This window comes from Vicia villosa, linkage group LG5, assembly GCF_029867415.1.
Source record: "Vicia villosa cultivar HV-30 ecotype Madison, WI linkage group LG5, Vvil1.0, whole genome shotgun sequence".
Lineage (NCBI taxonomy): Eukaryota > Viridiplantae > Streptophyta > Magnoliopsida > Fabales > Fabaceae > Vicia > Vicia villosa.
This window is the reverse complement of record NC_081184.1, coordinates 120214565-120230113: the sequence shown is the minus strand read 5'-3', so window position 1 is coordinate 120230113 and position 15549 is coordinate 120214565. Positions and strand designations below refer to the sequence as shown.

Sequence of the window (15549 nt, the reverse complement as noted above, 5' to 3'; positions counted from 1 at the left end):
GTTCTCAACTTGTTTGGATGAAACAAATGTTATCAGAATACAATGTCACACAAGATGTCATGACATTATATTGTGACAACTTAAGTGCCATCAACATTTCAAAGAATCCCATTCAGCACAGCAGGACCAAGCATATTGATATTAGACACCACTACATTAGAGATCTTGTTGAGGACAAAATAATTGGCTTGGAACATGTTGCTACAGACCTTCAACTTGCTGACATTTTCACAAAAGCCTTAGATGCAAATCAATTTGAAAATCTAAGAAACAAATTAGGCATTTGTCTTTGTGAAGGATTATAGCAATTAATTGGGTGTGGGGCCAGCGCTATTTCTCTCTCCAAATCTTGGATATCATTACACATTAAAGTGAATTTTCCCCCCCTTTTACAAGTTACCCAAACGGTTTCCATTCCTTCAAAACCTCTCCTCCACACTCACGCTATCTCTCTGTGTTTCTGCATTCCAAAATACTTACCCAGCTTTCCATTCTCTCTCATCATGTCTCAAAGTACTCCCTCAAAGCAATCGTCTCCCTCCTCTGAAAAAGCATCGGAGTCTAGGTCACCAAATGTGGTGACTGATTAAGATGTTGTATTGAATGTCGCACCATTGAACACTGTTCCTCCTTCCGATTCTGCTCGCAGTCAACCAAGAAAGATGCATGCAAGAAAATCAACCGGAGGATCTGTTCCAGAAACTTTTTCTGTCCAGGGTAGAGAGGGCTCGTCCTATGTTCATAATGCGATTGCAAATATTGTCACCAGAATCTTGAATGAAGGGCACAAGGTTGAAGGCATATCTGTTCCTCTAGCCCAAATGCCTGCTTCCAATGATGATCAAGGTGAGTAAGATGATGCCAGCAAAGATCAGGATAATGTTGAGACATCTGCTGATAAAAATGATGAGACCCCTGTTGCTAAAGATGTTGTGACATCTGTTGATAATTATGAGACCCCTGTTGCCAAAAATGTTGAAACATCTGAAGCTATCAATGTTGAAGCATCTGGTACCAAAGATGATGAGACTCTTGAACCTGAGAAAGATGAAGAGATTCCTGTTGTTCCTGCTGAGAAAGATGAAAACCCTAATGTGCATGATATGGTGGACCTAGATGATCTTGATGATCCTATTGATATTGCTGATGATGACCTCATCTCCAGCATCTCCAACAGGGTCAAGGCTCGTAAGGGAAAACAAGTTGGTGAGCAACATTCTCTCAAGCCACAGGTTACTCCTCTGAAGACTGTTACTAAAGAAAAGATGAAGAAAGTTCCCACTGGACCCTCAAAGTCTGGAAGCAAAGTTAGTGTGAAGAAGAGGAAGGAAAGAAGCGTTTCTGACTCTGAAGCTGATGTCCCAAGTGATATCCCTGACATCCCCTCCAAGAAGAAGATTGCTGTTACTAAATATGCTACAAAGGTCCGTAATGTTCCTTTGGATAACATATATCTGCACTATGCTTCTAATGCAATCCAGTGGAAATTTGTGTATCAAAGAAGGCTGGCCCTAGAAAGAGAATTAGAAAATGATGCTCTGGAAAATCAAGAGGTCATGCAGCTCATCAAGTCTGCAGGTTTGATTAAGACTGTTTCTCAATTCTCTAAATGTTATGAAATGCTTGTGAAGGAGTTTATTGTCAATTTATCTCAAGACTGTGCTGATGGTAGAACAGATGATTTTCATAAAGTTTATGTTAGAAGAAAATGCATAGAGTTCTCCCCTACTGCTATAAATCACTATCTAGGTAGAAATGCTGAAGCTCAACCTGAGCTTGAAGTAACTGATAATGAGGTTTGCAACACCATCACTGGGGGGAAGGTTAAAAAGTGGCCCATCAAAAGTAAACTGTCTGCTAGTCTCTTGACTGTCAAGTATGCTCTGCTGCATAAAATTGGTTCTGCCAACTGGGTGCCCACCAATCACACCTCTACCATTGCTGTTGGCTTAGGTAGATTCATTTATGCTATAGGGACCAAGACTGTGTTTGACTATGGGACCTATATTTTTGACCAGACTATGAGACATGCAGGTACCTCTGCCACTAAGCTTCCTATTGCCTTTCCATCCCTAATATGTGGAATCATCCTAAAGCAATACCCTGGCATCTTGAAAGCTAAAGATTCTGTCTGCAAGAGGGAAAGTGCTTTGACTTTTCACTACAAGCTGCTTCAAAGGACTGATGCCTCAACATCTGCTAGGACATCTCAAACTAGCAAGTCTGTGACCAAAGCCTCTCTTATAGCTGAGCTAAAGGAGACCTGCAAAGAACTGGAAAATAGGAAGATGAAGCTTGAACAGCTTATACAAAGTCTTGAGCAGTCTGCTGATAGTGGTGATGATCATGCTACTGGTAGTGATGGTGAGAAGATGGATGCTGATAGTGAGGATGAATATAAGGCTGAGGATGATGAGGATGCTGATGCCCAGACTAGTAGCTCCAGTGATGTGGAGATGAGTGAGGAGGATGATGAAGATACTGCTGGCTCTGAAGATTAAATCTTCATCTGATGTTTGGCTCCTTTTGTGGCTAAAAAGGGGGAGTTATAGTGTGTTGTTTTGTTGTTTTGCTGTAATGGTTGTTTTGTGGTTTTCTTTATTTGGGTGTTCTCTGTTTAGTTGTTTTGGTAATCTTCTGGATCTTGGACATGGTTGTTTTGTGGTTTTCTTTATTTGGGTGTTCTTTGGTTCTCCCTGACAAGGACAAGTGGTTTATGTAACAATTGATTAAGTAGTTGTTTTCTGGTTTTCTGGTGATTAATCAAGATGCTGTTGTTGCTTACAGAATTTATTTTTCTGTTACAGAATTTATTTTTCTGTTGTTGGCTGCTGTGTATGCTCTGATATCTGTTTTACATCTATTAGTGTTTTAGCCAAAAATTTGCCAAAGGGGGAGTTTGTAGATGTTGTTGATTGGCTATAATTTTTGGTAAAACTAATTGTGGTTCTATCCTGTCAAAACTAGTGTCATGACATGCTTTCTGTTGTTGCGAATTCCTTCCTTATGCAGGCCTTTACCTGATGTCAAGGCCGATGTCATGACATTCGCAGCTGTTCGTTATTTTCTATTACTACTTATGATTATATGATCTGATAAGATCTTATGCGCTATATTTGGTAATGATGGATTCTGATCTGTTTCAAGGACGTCTTGGATGATTATTATTATCAGTTCCTTGTTTTATGAAGATTTGTTTTATTAGGGCAAAAACTATTTTGTGGATCCAAGGCCCAGTTGCTGTATTGTATGAAGGCTATATATTCCACGCAGGTGCTGCTGTTGCCGTCAGGGTTTTTGGTTAAGAAACTGTTAAGAGTTCTTTGTGGTTAAGTTTCTCGTTGTAGCTTTCTTGTAAGCCAAACAATCATCATGATGATTGTCTTGGTCTAGGTGTTTTGTTTTGAGTTGTAAGAAGTACTCAAAGCTTTTAAGCAAGAGTATTATTGTACTTGATCAAAGCTTTTAAGCAAGATCAAGTTGTGTCCTTGAATAGTGTCTTCTTTTGTTTTTCATTAGTTAGTTTTTAATCACTGCTGTGATTGAGGGGGAGTGAGTAGGATCTCTGGTCTAAGTGGTTTAGATTGAAGTTGCATTGGGTAGATATTAAGTGAAAGGCGTAATCTTGGCTTGTATTACCTTGAATTGATATTACTTATAGTGGACTTCCTCCCTGGCTTGGTAGCCCCCAGATGTAGGTGTGTTTGCACCGAACTGGGTTAACAACTTTCCTGTGTTGTTTTCTGTTTAATCTTTGTTCATTTGTTTACAAACATTCAGATAGTAATGTCGTGACATCCTGTTAGACATCACGTATCTGAGTCCAGAATTTCAATCTAAGAGTTCTTTTTATTTCTCAATTTAACAGATGTAAATTGTTCAAGTATATTAGTCTAAGAGTTATTTTTATTTTTCAATTTGTTTCTCAATTTAATAGATGTAGATTGTTCATCGCAATGAAAGACTTTGCAGGCATAGATCCACTGGTAGATGTGAACGTATCTATAGATATCAACTGTAAACTGTTCATTTTAATGTCCATCTTGTAAATATTTTTTTCTACTATTTTGTAATAATTCAGTATATAATTCATTTTTTATTAAATTGTAAAATATTTTTAACAAAATCTAATTAACATTAAAGACTTAATACTCTTTTGGTCAAATATATTAATCTAAGAGTTCTTTTTATTTATAAATTTAAAAGTCGATGCATGTTATTAGTCTATATTTGTAACTATGTAAATGTTAATCAACTGAAAAATAAATTCAAACTTGACAAATGAGACTGCACGACAGGTAATATGAATTCAGACGGGACCCGTGCGATAGCACGAGTATCCTACTAGTCAGGGGCGGAGCCAAGGCCCGGCTAGCCCGGGCAAGCGCCCGGGCTCAACCCCTATTTTCTTTGTATTCCCCCCAATTTAATAGTCGATTTTTAGACAAAATCAGGGGCAAAATTAGGCGAAAAATTAGTAAAAATAGGGTGTGAAAATTAAAACAGATAAATAATCAATGGTGTAAAGTTTTTGCCCAGATTGCATAAAATTTCTGGCTCCGCCACTGCTACTAGTTAAATATACTAAACACACACTCTTTATTACTTCTTAGTGCACTTTAAGTCTAAAATTCACCATTTAATTCATTTATTTGTTAGAATTTTTGCAATCACGAACCGTTACTAATTCTGTTGTAAAGTTAAGACTCTTTATCTATATGGTTTTGATGAAGACAAATAAAAAGTCAAATGACCATGGAAAAAGTCTCAAGCACTCAACTAGCATCAAGTGTTCAAGACATTTGCATCACATGCCAAATACTTGCTTGGATTTGATTATTTATGTTGATGTACAAACATTAAATTTTTATGATAATTATAACGCTCAAAATGATCAACATCTTCATTTACATGCATATAAAAAACCTTGTTGCTAGCCACTCTTTTTGCATACTGTCAAAAATGGTTTTTCACAAATTGGCTAGCGTAACTGGAATTCAGATTTTTAAGAAGCGTAATCGGTTACAGCTTTTCCCGTAATCGGTTATGAGCGTGAAAATTTCAAATTTTGTAGGTAACGCTTCAGCGTAACCGGTAACACCCTTTTCTGTAGTCGATTACACTGAAGCAGTGACATTGTCTTATGATCAAATTTGAACCAAACGTACATATTGTTTCATCCTTCAACCATGACACTATTTCATGATTTTACACACTTTCCAAAGGGTGTTAAGAGCTTATAAACACCCTTCTTTTTTCAGATTTCAAAAGCGCTTCTTTCATTTGCAATTTAACATCACTTTGTCCACAAAATTGCATACAAGTGTTTTACATATTTGAACTTTCATTGAAACTTTTTTTGCACTTTGTTTCAAGATATTTCAGAAAAGTTTCTCATTCATTAATAAACACTTGAGCACTATTAATGTCATTATAAATTGTTTTCTTGACAGAAAATATCAATCCTAGTGAATAATATATGTTCATCAACTTCTTTACTTAAAATTATTTTCATATTTGGTTTGTTGTACCTTGATGTCCAGGTTTGTTGGAAGCAAGAGAATGAATTTTTTGAGAGGATTGTTCTCATATCAATTTGGTTTGTCACAAGAGGATTGTTCTCATTGATCTTGTTAGTCTTGTACAAGTCTTAACAATAGTGAAATCTCTTTTGTGTTGAAAAGGGACTGAAGTACTCTCGGATTGTGAGGGGAACCAGGACATATCCTTGCGTTCTTTATTTTTCTGCAGTTACTACTTTGATAACATCACCATAAACTAGAAAAATAAGCACCTTCATTACATAAAACATGAAAAAATTTACAGTACCTAATTCACCTCCCTCTTAGGCGCAATCTGAACTTACATTTGTTCCATCAAGAAAGGTAGTTTCAACCTATTAACTTTATTAAAATTTAAACATATAATAGTAAATAATGAAATAGTTCAATAGTTTTACAAACTTCATAGAAAAATAATGAATCAATAAATTGAAATAAACAATCAACAACCAACAAAGAATATAAGAATATGTGAGCCAATAAATTTGCACCAACAAATAATATACAATCAAGAAACCATAAGCAACTAAAATAACAAATAATATCACTATAAAACATATTTATTTTTACTTTTGTATGCACTGTCTTTTTTATACTATAGAAACACCTCATTTACAAATGGTTGTACTTACTTACTACAAAATCACTTAAGTAAATCACTTAAGATTATTAAGATTTTTAAGTGATTTGGTTTCAGAGAAGATCTTAACATAGATAACATAGCAAAATCACTTACTACAAATACATATCCAGGTAACGATAAAATGAAAAGAATCTTAAAAATCACTTTGCAACATTATAAACATATATCGTACATGTTATTAAGTAAATCAAGCTTGAGATATACCTATATCATACCTGTTGATATCAATATCTATGCCAATAATCTGTGGTGATCCAACGCTTTTGGCACCCTCAACAACCTGTCAAGTATAAATTATGAATTATAACAGTAGCACACAGAAAGGCAAAACACATGAACATCTAATACTGTATCTTTGGAAACTCATAGCAAGCCCAACAGTTCGAAGTCCAAAAATAGCAAAAAACGACCATGGCTCAACTTTTGCAGTGTTCAGAACAACTCCAAGTCCTATTCTGATTGGTACCTTTTTCTCTATTTTTGTGATTTTTAATTTACATAGATAAAAAGAAGAAAAACGGTTTCTTTTTATAAAAAACAAAAGAGAGAACAATATTTGTATTTGTGTTAAAAGAAAAAAGGTTAGAAGAAAAGAATAAGAAGAAGAAGAATGAGGTAGGATCTGAGAAATTAAAGAGTGTATGAGTGATAGAAGAAGAGGAACAATAATGGGAGAAAGAGAAAATTGTGAAAATGCATGGAAAAGCAGGAAAAGTTTGTGGAGGAAGAAAGAGAAAATGCATGGAAAAGTTCAAATGACATTTTGATAATTGTGAAAAAGCAAAAAAAAAAAATGGTTTGAATGGGATGGTTTGGAACCAAAGAGAACCATGTGACATCATCAAGTAAATCAAACCTAGCAAGTAAATGCATAATACAATAACCAGGTAGTTGAAATTAAAAAATGTGACATCATTTGTTGCTAAAAGCAATTTTTGGACCAAAATTGTTCTCATGGTGAGGTGGCAGAATTAGAGTTAAGGGCAATGTTGCATTTTTCAGAACAACTAATTTTCTTATATTATAGCTAGATTATGAGACGATAAGTTTTTAAATAGAAATTAATCATATTGTTAATTTGTTGTTGAAGTAAATTCAAACATAAAAGATATGTTGAAAAAAAATCACAAGTGTGAGTAGTGTGGCAAAGTCTCACATTATGAATGTAGAGATTTGAACATTTATAAGTGAGAGAATTCACTCACCTATCAACTTAAAATTTTGAGTGAATATATGGTATGTATTTCACAAAAGTTTGTTGCTCCTAAAAGTAGTCTAAAGTGGAAAAAATACTTCTCACTTGATCCTCCAAATTGCGCCACCAAATAGTATGAGGAATTGCGCCAACAAAGTTTTTAAAATATAAAAATTAATCAGTTTTAAATTAGTTTTAAGAAGTGATGCAAAAGAGGAGAATAATAAGAAGAGAATAATAACAAAAAGAATAAATCAGCAAACTTTCATTTAATAATTTTGAATTTAGTTGAAATGTATTAATAATATAAAAGACTTATATAGAGTCGGTTAATCATAGACGTTGAATGTTAAAAGAAGTTTGAGTTTTATTTTAACAATTTATAATGTAATACAAACTCATGATGGTGGTGAATTTAATTAATCGTGAATTTAATTAATCTCTAATTTTGTATACTAAACAATAAAATTATAACAACATATAAATCATATTCACAGTCGATGTTGTTCTAAATATACCTTGTGAAATTCGTAATTGGTGTACTAACTGACACTACTAGAAATACTCGAATTTCCTGCGGATTTATCTGCGGATTTACCTGCGGATTTTAGCTAAATTTCCGCAGGAAACACGTTACCTGCGGATTTTCCTGCGGTTTTACGTCCCCAGCTAAAACCTTTTTGGGTAATATCTTCGGCAGAAAATTCCGCAGGTAATTCCGCAGCTAAATCTGCAGGAAAACCCTGCAGCTAAATCCGCAGATAATTTCTATCTCAAATTTATCAATTTTAAATTAAACACGTAAAATTAGAAATTGAGCATGATTACAAAAATACCAAATAGTCAAACAAAATTAGAAAGAAAAAACCATGAAATTGCATTTCCTAAGAAGTGTAGTTATAATATGTCTTGTACAATCAATGCATGCACTAATTATACATACTTTCTTACTTGAAACCAAACTCTAATTGTTTTGCATACTTTGTCCGTATTTGCAAAAGTTCCACATTCAAATGTAGTGGGCCCTAATGATTTTGATAAAATAATCCTAAAAAAGGTGAACCTTGCTATCACTATAGTTAAGGCAAATGCTTCAAAGATGAGAGCATTGACTTCATGAAACCTCGCTTCGGATAGTGAAACCTTAGCAAGAAGCCTCTAGGCATTGGCTTCAGACGCCTCGTCGAAATCCTTTTTCCTTTTCCAAACCATGTGGCCGCTAATCTCCCATACCGCGGGATTCACTTGTGTGTCGAGAAGCTCAGCATTCACTTCTCCTAGAGCTTGTTTCTCTGCATAACACTGTTTCACAACTATTTGTTAGAAATAGTGTTTAGAAATAAGCACTTATACGATAAGTGCTCACATGTAGGAACTTAGTTTGAGATTTTCTTTACCTGTGGTAAGCGAAACACTTGTGTTCCGCAGTCAGAAATCAGAACATTGTAAGGTATGTTGTTGTTTTGTAGGGAGATACAAGCATCTGAAACAACTTTCGATAAATCTTCAAGTGTGTCGCCGCCCTCGAAGACAAGACCTCGAACCGGATATTTCAACAATTCATACATCTTCACTCCGCCGTTCAAAGTTGCAATTTTCTTAGTGGGAGCTTTCTCGATAGGAAAGGGCATAGCCAAATAATAAGCCTGCATATGTCGAACAAAAACATCGAATTCCAATTGGATTATTGACACAGAAAAATGATAAGCAATGAAATTACCAACAAAGAGCATTAAGTTAGTAGTTATCTTGGGATATTCAAGACAGAAAAGCGATAGGATAAGCTATAGTGTCCAGTACCTGGAAGTGAAGATGGTTAATAGTTGCAAACGCACCGAGGCTGTTGTAACCCAAACGAAAATGCGAGGAATCAGCAAAACATGCCCATGCTCAATAGGACTAACCTGTTATCATAAAAACAAACATCGTATAAAACATCTACTTTAGCTTTAATGAATCACATACAAGGATAAAATATGAACAAAGGCAAAGAATCTTACGTTGATGGCAACGAAACTTGGAGAATTCTCAACATCAACCGGAGCATTTGGATGGAACTGGACTTCACCGTCTTCACTAGCTTCAAATTGAAACAGAACCTCCTCTTGTCCAACTTTAGTGAAGTTGAACTTGTTTCCGTCAAAAGGCTGAAGAACCTTATCGACTCTGAACTCGGTTGGTCTCTTTTTGAGGTGACGACCCTCGTTGAGTTGAGCAATGAAACCACACTCACCCGGAATCACCTATACCAAATTCACCACAAAACCATATCAAAACTAAGCTCATATACCAACTTTTTCATCCTCAAAAAGCACAACACAGAGAACAAAGAATCCAAGTATATTCATGCATCTCTAAAAAGCACAACACAGAACAAAGAAAAAAAACATGCCAATCACTAAACATAAGAAAAAAACATGTTGGACAAGAGAAACCACCAAACCGGTCATATGCTAGTGACTGTAAATAGATTCTAATGATCAGCAGGAAGTTGAACAGGCATAATACCAAAATGTTTAAGATTTGATGGACTTGTCACTGCTAACAAATTATGTCGATGACCAACTCCTCTAAAAGCATCAAATTCTGGGTGAAATTGCATCAAAAGATTTTACATCTAACTGTTGCAGTTATAGGTTTTAGTTTTTATAACTGTTGTCGACTATAAAGGAGAGCTTTTTATTTAGTTGTATTATAATTTCAGCATCTATCTGTCACTCGTTAAATTAAATCCAATTTAAATAATGTCTAAATGAAGTGAACAAGTATTGCAATTGCACTTACAACAATAGCACGTAAAAGAGCAGGTCGCTCGTTAATGGCCTCTCCAAGACCAAATCCACCATCCAATAACCTACATGAATAACCAGAGTTTTGTAACCATATATACACAAAATATAGGCATTTATATGTCTCAAATGTATCACATGACACAAGGAGAAAACAACACAGCATAACAACCAAAGTCTATTCCGAGTAAGCTACCATGATTAAACAACACCATGATACTCTAACATATCATGTCTAATAATTATCCATGTAAGTCCAAATCCATCTTAATGAATTAACCTATAGTATTCCTTGATTTTACTCCAACTCAAACTATAGAATCATACTTCATCTAATCTAACCCACATTATTGATGCTTTGAGGGGATCTTTTCACAAGCCCGCAATAAGTACAACTCTATCTTTCTGTTTGATGGTCGCATTCATAATTCTTTTTTGTTTTATGTTTCAGCAGTGTTGTTAAATAGCGGCACTATTGCACAGTAGAATTTGAACAAATCACTATTATTATGTGATACGACTAACTAAGCTGTGCATGTGCATGTGATAACTAGCCTAAAATATAATGTTGAAATTTGCATAGACAAACTACGGAGTCTAATAACTTGGCATAAAAATGGCTTATGGGATGTAATGGATGAACATAATTATTAATAAATAGATCCAGATGATTTGCAGAAAAACAACTAAAGAAAAAGAAACCTCTACATTTCGCTTGGCTACCTCCTCTGCACATCGCTTCCTTTCATCCAAACTTGGGCCTCCCACTATGGCACCAAAGACTGATCCAACAACCTAAATTTTGAGAGGCCAAATTACGTTGAATTAGTTAATATAAAATTTAAGCTACCAAAAATAGTAAAACTAATTTATAATTTTAAAATCTAATATAAAATTTGATATTTTAACAAGAGTTCCAATATAATTTCATATAATTAACACATCATTATTATTAGAGTAGGATTTCTAAAATTAAAACTTTATAATGATTAACAACTGAACAAATATAATTTTCAATAACACAAAATGTATATTTGATAAATAAGATTAAATTTGAAATTTAGAAATAATTTTAAAATATATTAAAAGAGAAATTAATAACTTATATATAATATTTGTTTCAATGAAATATTTTCTAATGGTTTACAATTTGGTCCAATATAAGATAGATAGTAAGTTCAATTCCAACTCTAAAAATTTTATTAGATTTTTATTTTCAATTTTTCTATACATTTTTTAATTTTATTTTTCAAAATTATCATACCATTTATTAAAATATGAATTCAAGAATTACATTAAAAAAATAGCTTTATTAAATTTTTAAAAAATTGAGAATTTACTATTAAGTTTAGAAAACATTTTATTACTATTATTTTTGGAAAAACACATTTTATTTTAAAAGAAATATATTTTACAATATTTTTTATCTAAAAAATAATAAAATATAATTCAAAAGAAAATCCGCAGGTAATTTCGCAGAAAATATTTCTGCGGAATTACCTGCGGATTAAGTAATATAGTTGTTTTTACTCAAAATAGAAATTTCGCAGTAAAATCCGCAGCAACGTTTCCTGCGGAATTATCTGCGCATTTCTTAATGTAGTTTGGTCTTTTATTCTAAACAGGAAATCGGCAGCAAAGTTTCCTGCGGAATTATCTGCACATTTCTTAATGTAGTTTGGTCTTTTATTCTAAACAGGAAATCGGCAGGAAGATCCGCAGGTATTCCTGCGAAGTTACCTGCAGATTTATTTTCCGTAGGAAAATTTATTTTATTTAATAGGTTCCCAGGAAAATCCGCAGGTAACCTGCGGAAATAATTTCGCAGGAAATTCCGCAGGTAAATCGTGTATTTCTAGTAGTGTGGATACGAATTTAGCCACGGTTCGAAAATTGGTAATCACATTTTCAATTGTTGCCAAAGAAAAGTGTCCTGTATTCACAAACAATCTGGCCCCAAAAGTACCCCAACATTTACAACTAAATTGGCTCAACACCGTAACGATTCTGGATTGTCTAAAATCCAGTGAATGCCTACAAATATTTTAATTATTTAAAGGCATGCGCACATGTTTTGATTATTTGATTGAACTTTTCCTTAATATATTCAATGCATGTATTTTCATATGGTTCTTGATCTCCTTTCAGTCGCATCTTACACTCACCCAATAAATCATATCACATGCTAAGTTTAATAGGGACAAACTTTAATAAGTTCATTTCTTTGGGAACATCCATGTAAGTTATATTTAGCATATACCTTCATATCATACTACTATTAATTAATAAATAAAAACAATTAAATCATAACTTTAAAGTATTGTTTGCGATTGCGACTATTGGGTCGCATATTGCAACCATCAAAGCATTTGTTTATTTTTAATCTGCTTAAATTACTATAATTTATTATTTATTTCATATCTCATATCTTTTATTATATATATATATATATATATATATATATATATATATATATATATATATGTTGTGAATTCAATGCCAAGAACAAAGTATAAACTAAGGAAGAATAAAGGACAAGGAAGAAGAAGAACACACAAATTTGGTTATAACTGCTATTCTTTTACTTTCTCTTATAAAACAAGATTACAAGTTTACAAGAATAACAAATAACCTCTCTCACCCTAAATTAGGATTTGCAGCTTAGCAATGATGAGAGACTAGTATGCTATTTATAATAAAACCTAACATACTAACTAATGGGCTTTTTCCACAAGGCCCATTACACAAGCCAACTTAATAAACAAGCTAACTTAACAAATTAGGGTTTAAACACTAAAACCTAATTTAACATGCTAACAACCCTAGCATCTTCGACACAAGCATGTGAACAACCTTCGACATCATGCTTAACCCTGTCGAACCAAGAAGCTACCCTTCGGCCATACTAGAGTTCGATCCAATATCTTACAAATCTCCACCTTGGATCTAACTCTACAACATCAAGGGAACACACTAGCTTTCTTCATGCAGCTTTATCAACTGCATACAGTGGAAAAACTTGCAACTCGGCAATGTCTTGGTGATCATATCAGCAGCATTGTCTTCAGTCGAAACCTTCAGCACTTGGACTTCTCCACGCTCGATTACTCCTCTGACGAAATGCAGCCTCACATCAATGTGCTTAGTTCGCTCATGATAGGCTGAATTCTTCGACAGGTGTATTGCACTCTGACTATCACATTTAACAGTGATACTTCGACCTTGAAGTTTCAGCTCCTTTGCAAAACCTTCAAGCCACAATGCTTCTTTCACAGCTTCAGTTAAGGCAATATACTCCGCTTCAGTGGTTGATAGAGCAACAACCTTCTGAAGTGTTGCTTTCCAACTAATTGCTGTGCCAAACATAGTGAAAACATATCCAGAAATAGATTTTCTGGAATCCATACAATCTGCATAATCAGAGTCGACATATCCTTCGATTACTGCTTTACTATCTTCACCTAAGGCTCCACCATAAATTAGGACTCTATTCAGAGACCCATTTATGTACCTTAAAATCCACTTCAATGCTTGCCAGTGAGCCTTTCCAGGATTCGCCATGTACCTGCTTACAAGACTTACTGCATATGCTATGTCGGGTCTAGTACAGACCATAGCATACATCAAAGAACCAACTATATTAGCATATGGGATGCTATTCATATAGGCTCTTTCGACATCAGTATTGGGACACTGATCAATACTCAACTTAAATTGAGAGTTTGTTGGAGTCACAACTGGCTTCGAATTCGACATACCAAACTTTTCAAGAATCTTCCGTAGATATGCCTCTTGAGATAGGCATAACTTCGAATTCTTTCTATCTCTTCGAATGTCAATTCCAAGAATCCTGGAAGCAGCTCCCAGATCCTTCATATCGAACTCCTTATTGAGTTCAGCCTTTACCCTCGTCACATCTTCAACATTGTTGCTTGCTATGAGAATATCATCCACATAAAGCAACAAAATAACAAATGAATTACCAGGTCGAAATCTGAAGTAAACACAGTGGTCGAACTGACTTCTAATGAAACTTATGTGTGCCATGAACTTGTCGAATCTCCTATTCCACTGTCGAGGAGATTGTTTCAGCCCATACAAAGATCTCTTTAACTTGCACACATAATCTTCCTTCCCCTTTTCGACATACCCTTCAGGTTGTCTCATCAGGATCGTTTCATCTAGGTCGCCATACAAGAACGCAGTCTTCACATCCATCTGTTCCAGTTCAAGATCGAACTGTGCTACCATGGCAAGTAACATTCGAATGGACCTATGCTTCACAACAGGAGAGAACACATCATTGAAGTCGACACCTTCTTTCTGAGTGAAACCCCTTGCAACTAACCTTGCCTTGTATCTTTTCGACGTCACTCCTTCAATTCCTTCTTTAACTTTGAAAATCCATTTACAGCTGACTAACCTTGCCCCAGCAGGTTTCTTGATCAGTTCCCAAGTATGATTATCATGAAGAGATTTCATCTCATCATCCATGGCCTTCAGCCATTCAGTCTTATTTCGACTCCTCATAACTTCCTTGTAGTCTCTAGGTTCTTCGTCTAGAACCTCACTTGCAGAGATTAAGGCATAAGCTATAAGATCTGCATACCCAAGCCTCTGAGGTGCCTTTATGACTCTTCTCGACCTATCTCTTGACAATAGGTAGTCATCGTCAGTTTCCTCAACTTCCTCAGCATCTTCTGCTTCTTCTTCGACTTCATCAGGGATATGCAATTCAGTATCAACATGCTCCACCTCAACAGGAATCTCTACCTGTTCCAGCTCTTCGTCAGATGTTTCTGTACTTCGACCAACATCATCAGTTTTCTTAAAAGCCATTTCAGCTTCATTGAAAACAACATCTCGACTGGTGATACACCTCCTGTGACCTGGCTCTAGGCACCATAGCCTATAAGCTTTGACTCCTTCAGGGTATCCCATGAACATGCATTTCAGAGCTCTAGGTTCGACCTTGTCTTGCCTAATGTGAGCATAGGCTATGCAGCCAAATACTCTCAGTTTGTCGAGATCTGGTGGATGTCCTGACCAAACCTCTTCAGGTGTCTTCATATCTAACGCTGTTGAAGGACATCTGTTTATCAGATATGTTGCTGTCGAAACAGCCTCAGCCCAGAACACCTTCTTTAAACCGGCACTAGTCAACATGCATCTGACTCTTTCCAAAATAGTTCGATTAAACCTTTCAGCCAAACCATTTTGCTGTGGAGTACCTGCAGTAGTTCTATGCCTTGCAATACCAGAGGCAGCACAAAAGTTATCGAATGCCTCATTGCAAAATTCAAGGCCATTGTCGGTTCTCAACCTCTTGACCTTTCTGCAAGTCTGATTTTCAACCAGAGT

The 15549-nt window shown here is 35.1% G+C and overlaps 1 protein-coding gene and 1 pseudogene across 1 annotated transcript; one reads left to right on the top strand and one right to left on the bottom strand.

Annotated features, from left to right (window-relative positions):
- Nucleotides 1-662: 662 nt before the first annotated feature.
- LOC131605280 (uncharacterized) lies at nt 663-2722 on the top strand. Its single transcript, XM_058877654.1, has 6 exons — nt 663-846; nt 1048-1307; nt 1482-1578; nt 1750-2225; nt 2325-2460; nt 2622-2722. Exons 1-6 carry the CDS (start codon nt 663-665, stop codon nt 2720-2722), a joined length of 1254 nt encoding a protein of 417 aa, XP_058733637.1.
- Nucleotides 2723-6391: 3669 nt separating this feature from the next.
- LOC131605279 (GDP-L-galactose phosphorylase 1-like) lies at nt 6392-10369 on the bottom strand (annotated as a pseudogene).
- Between the last annotated feature and the right edge of the window lie 5180 nt (nt 10370-15549).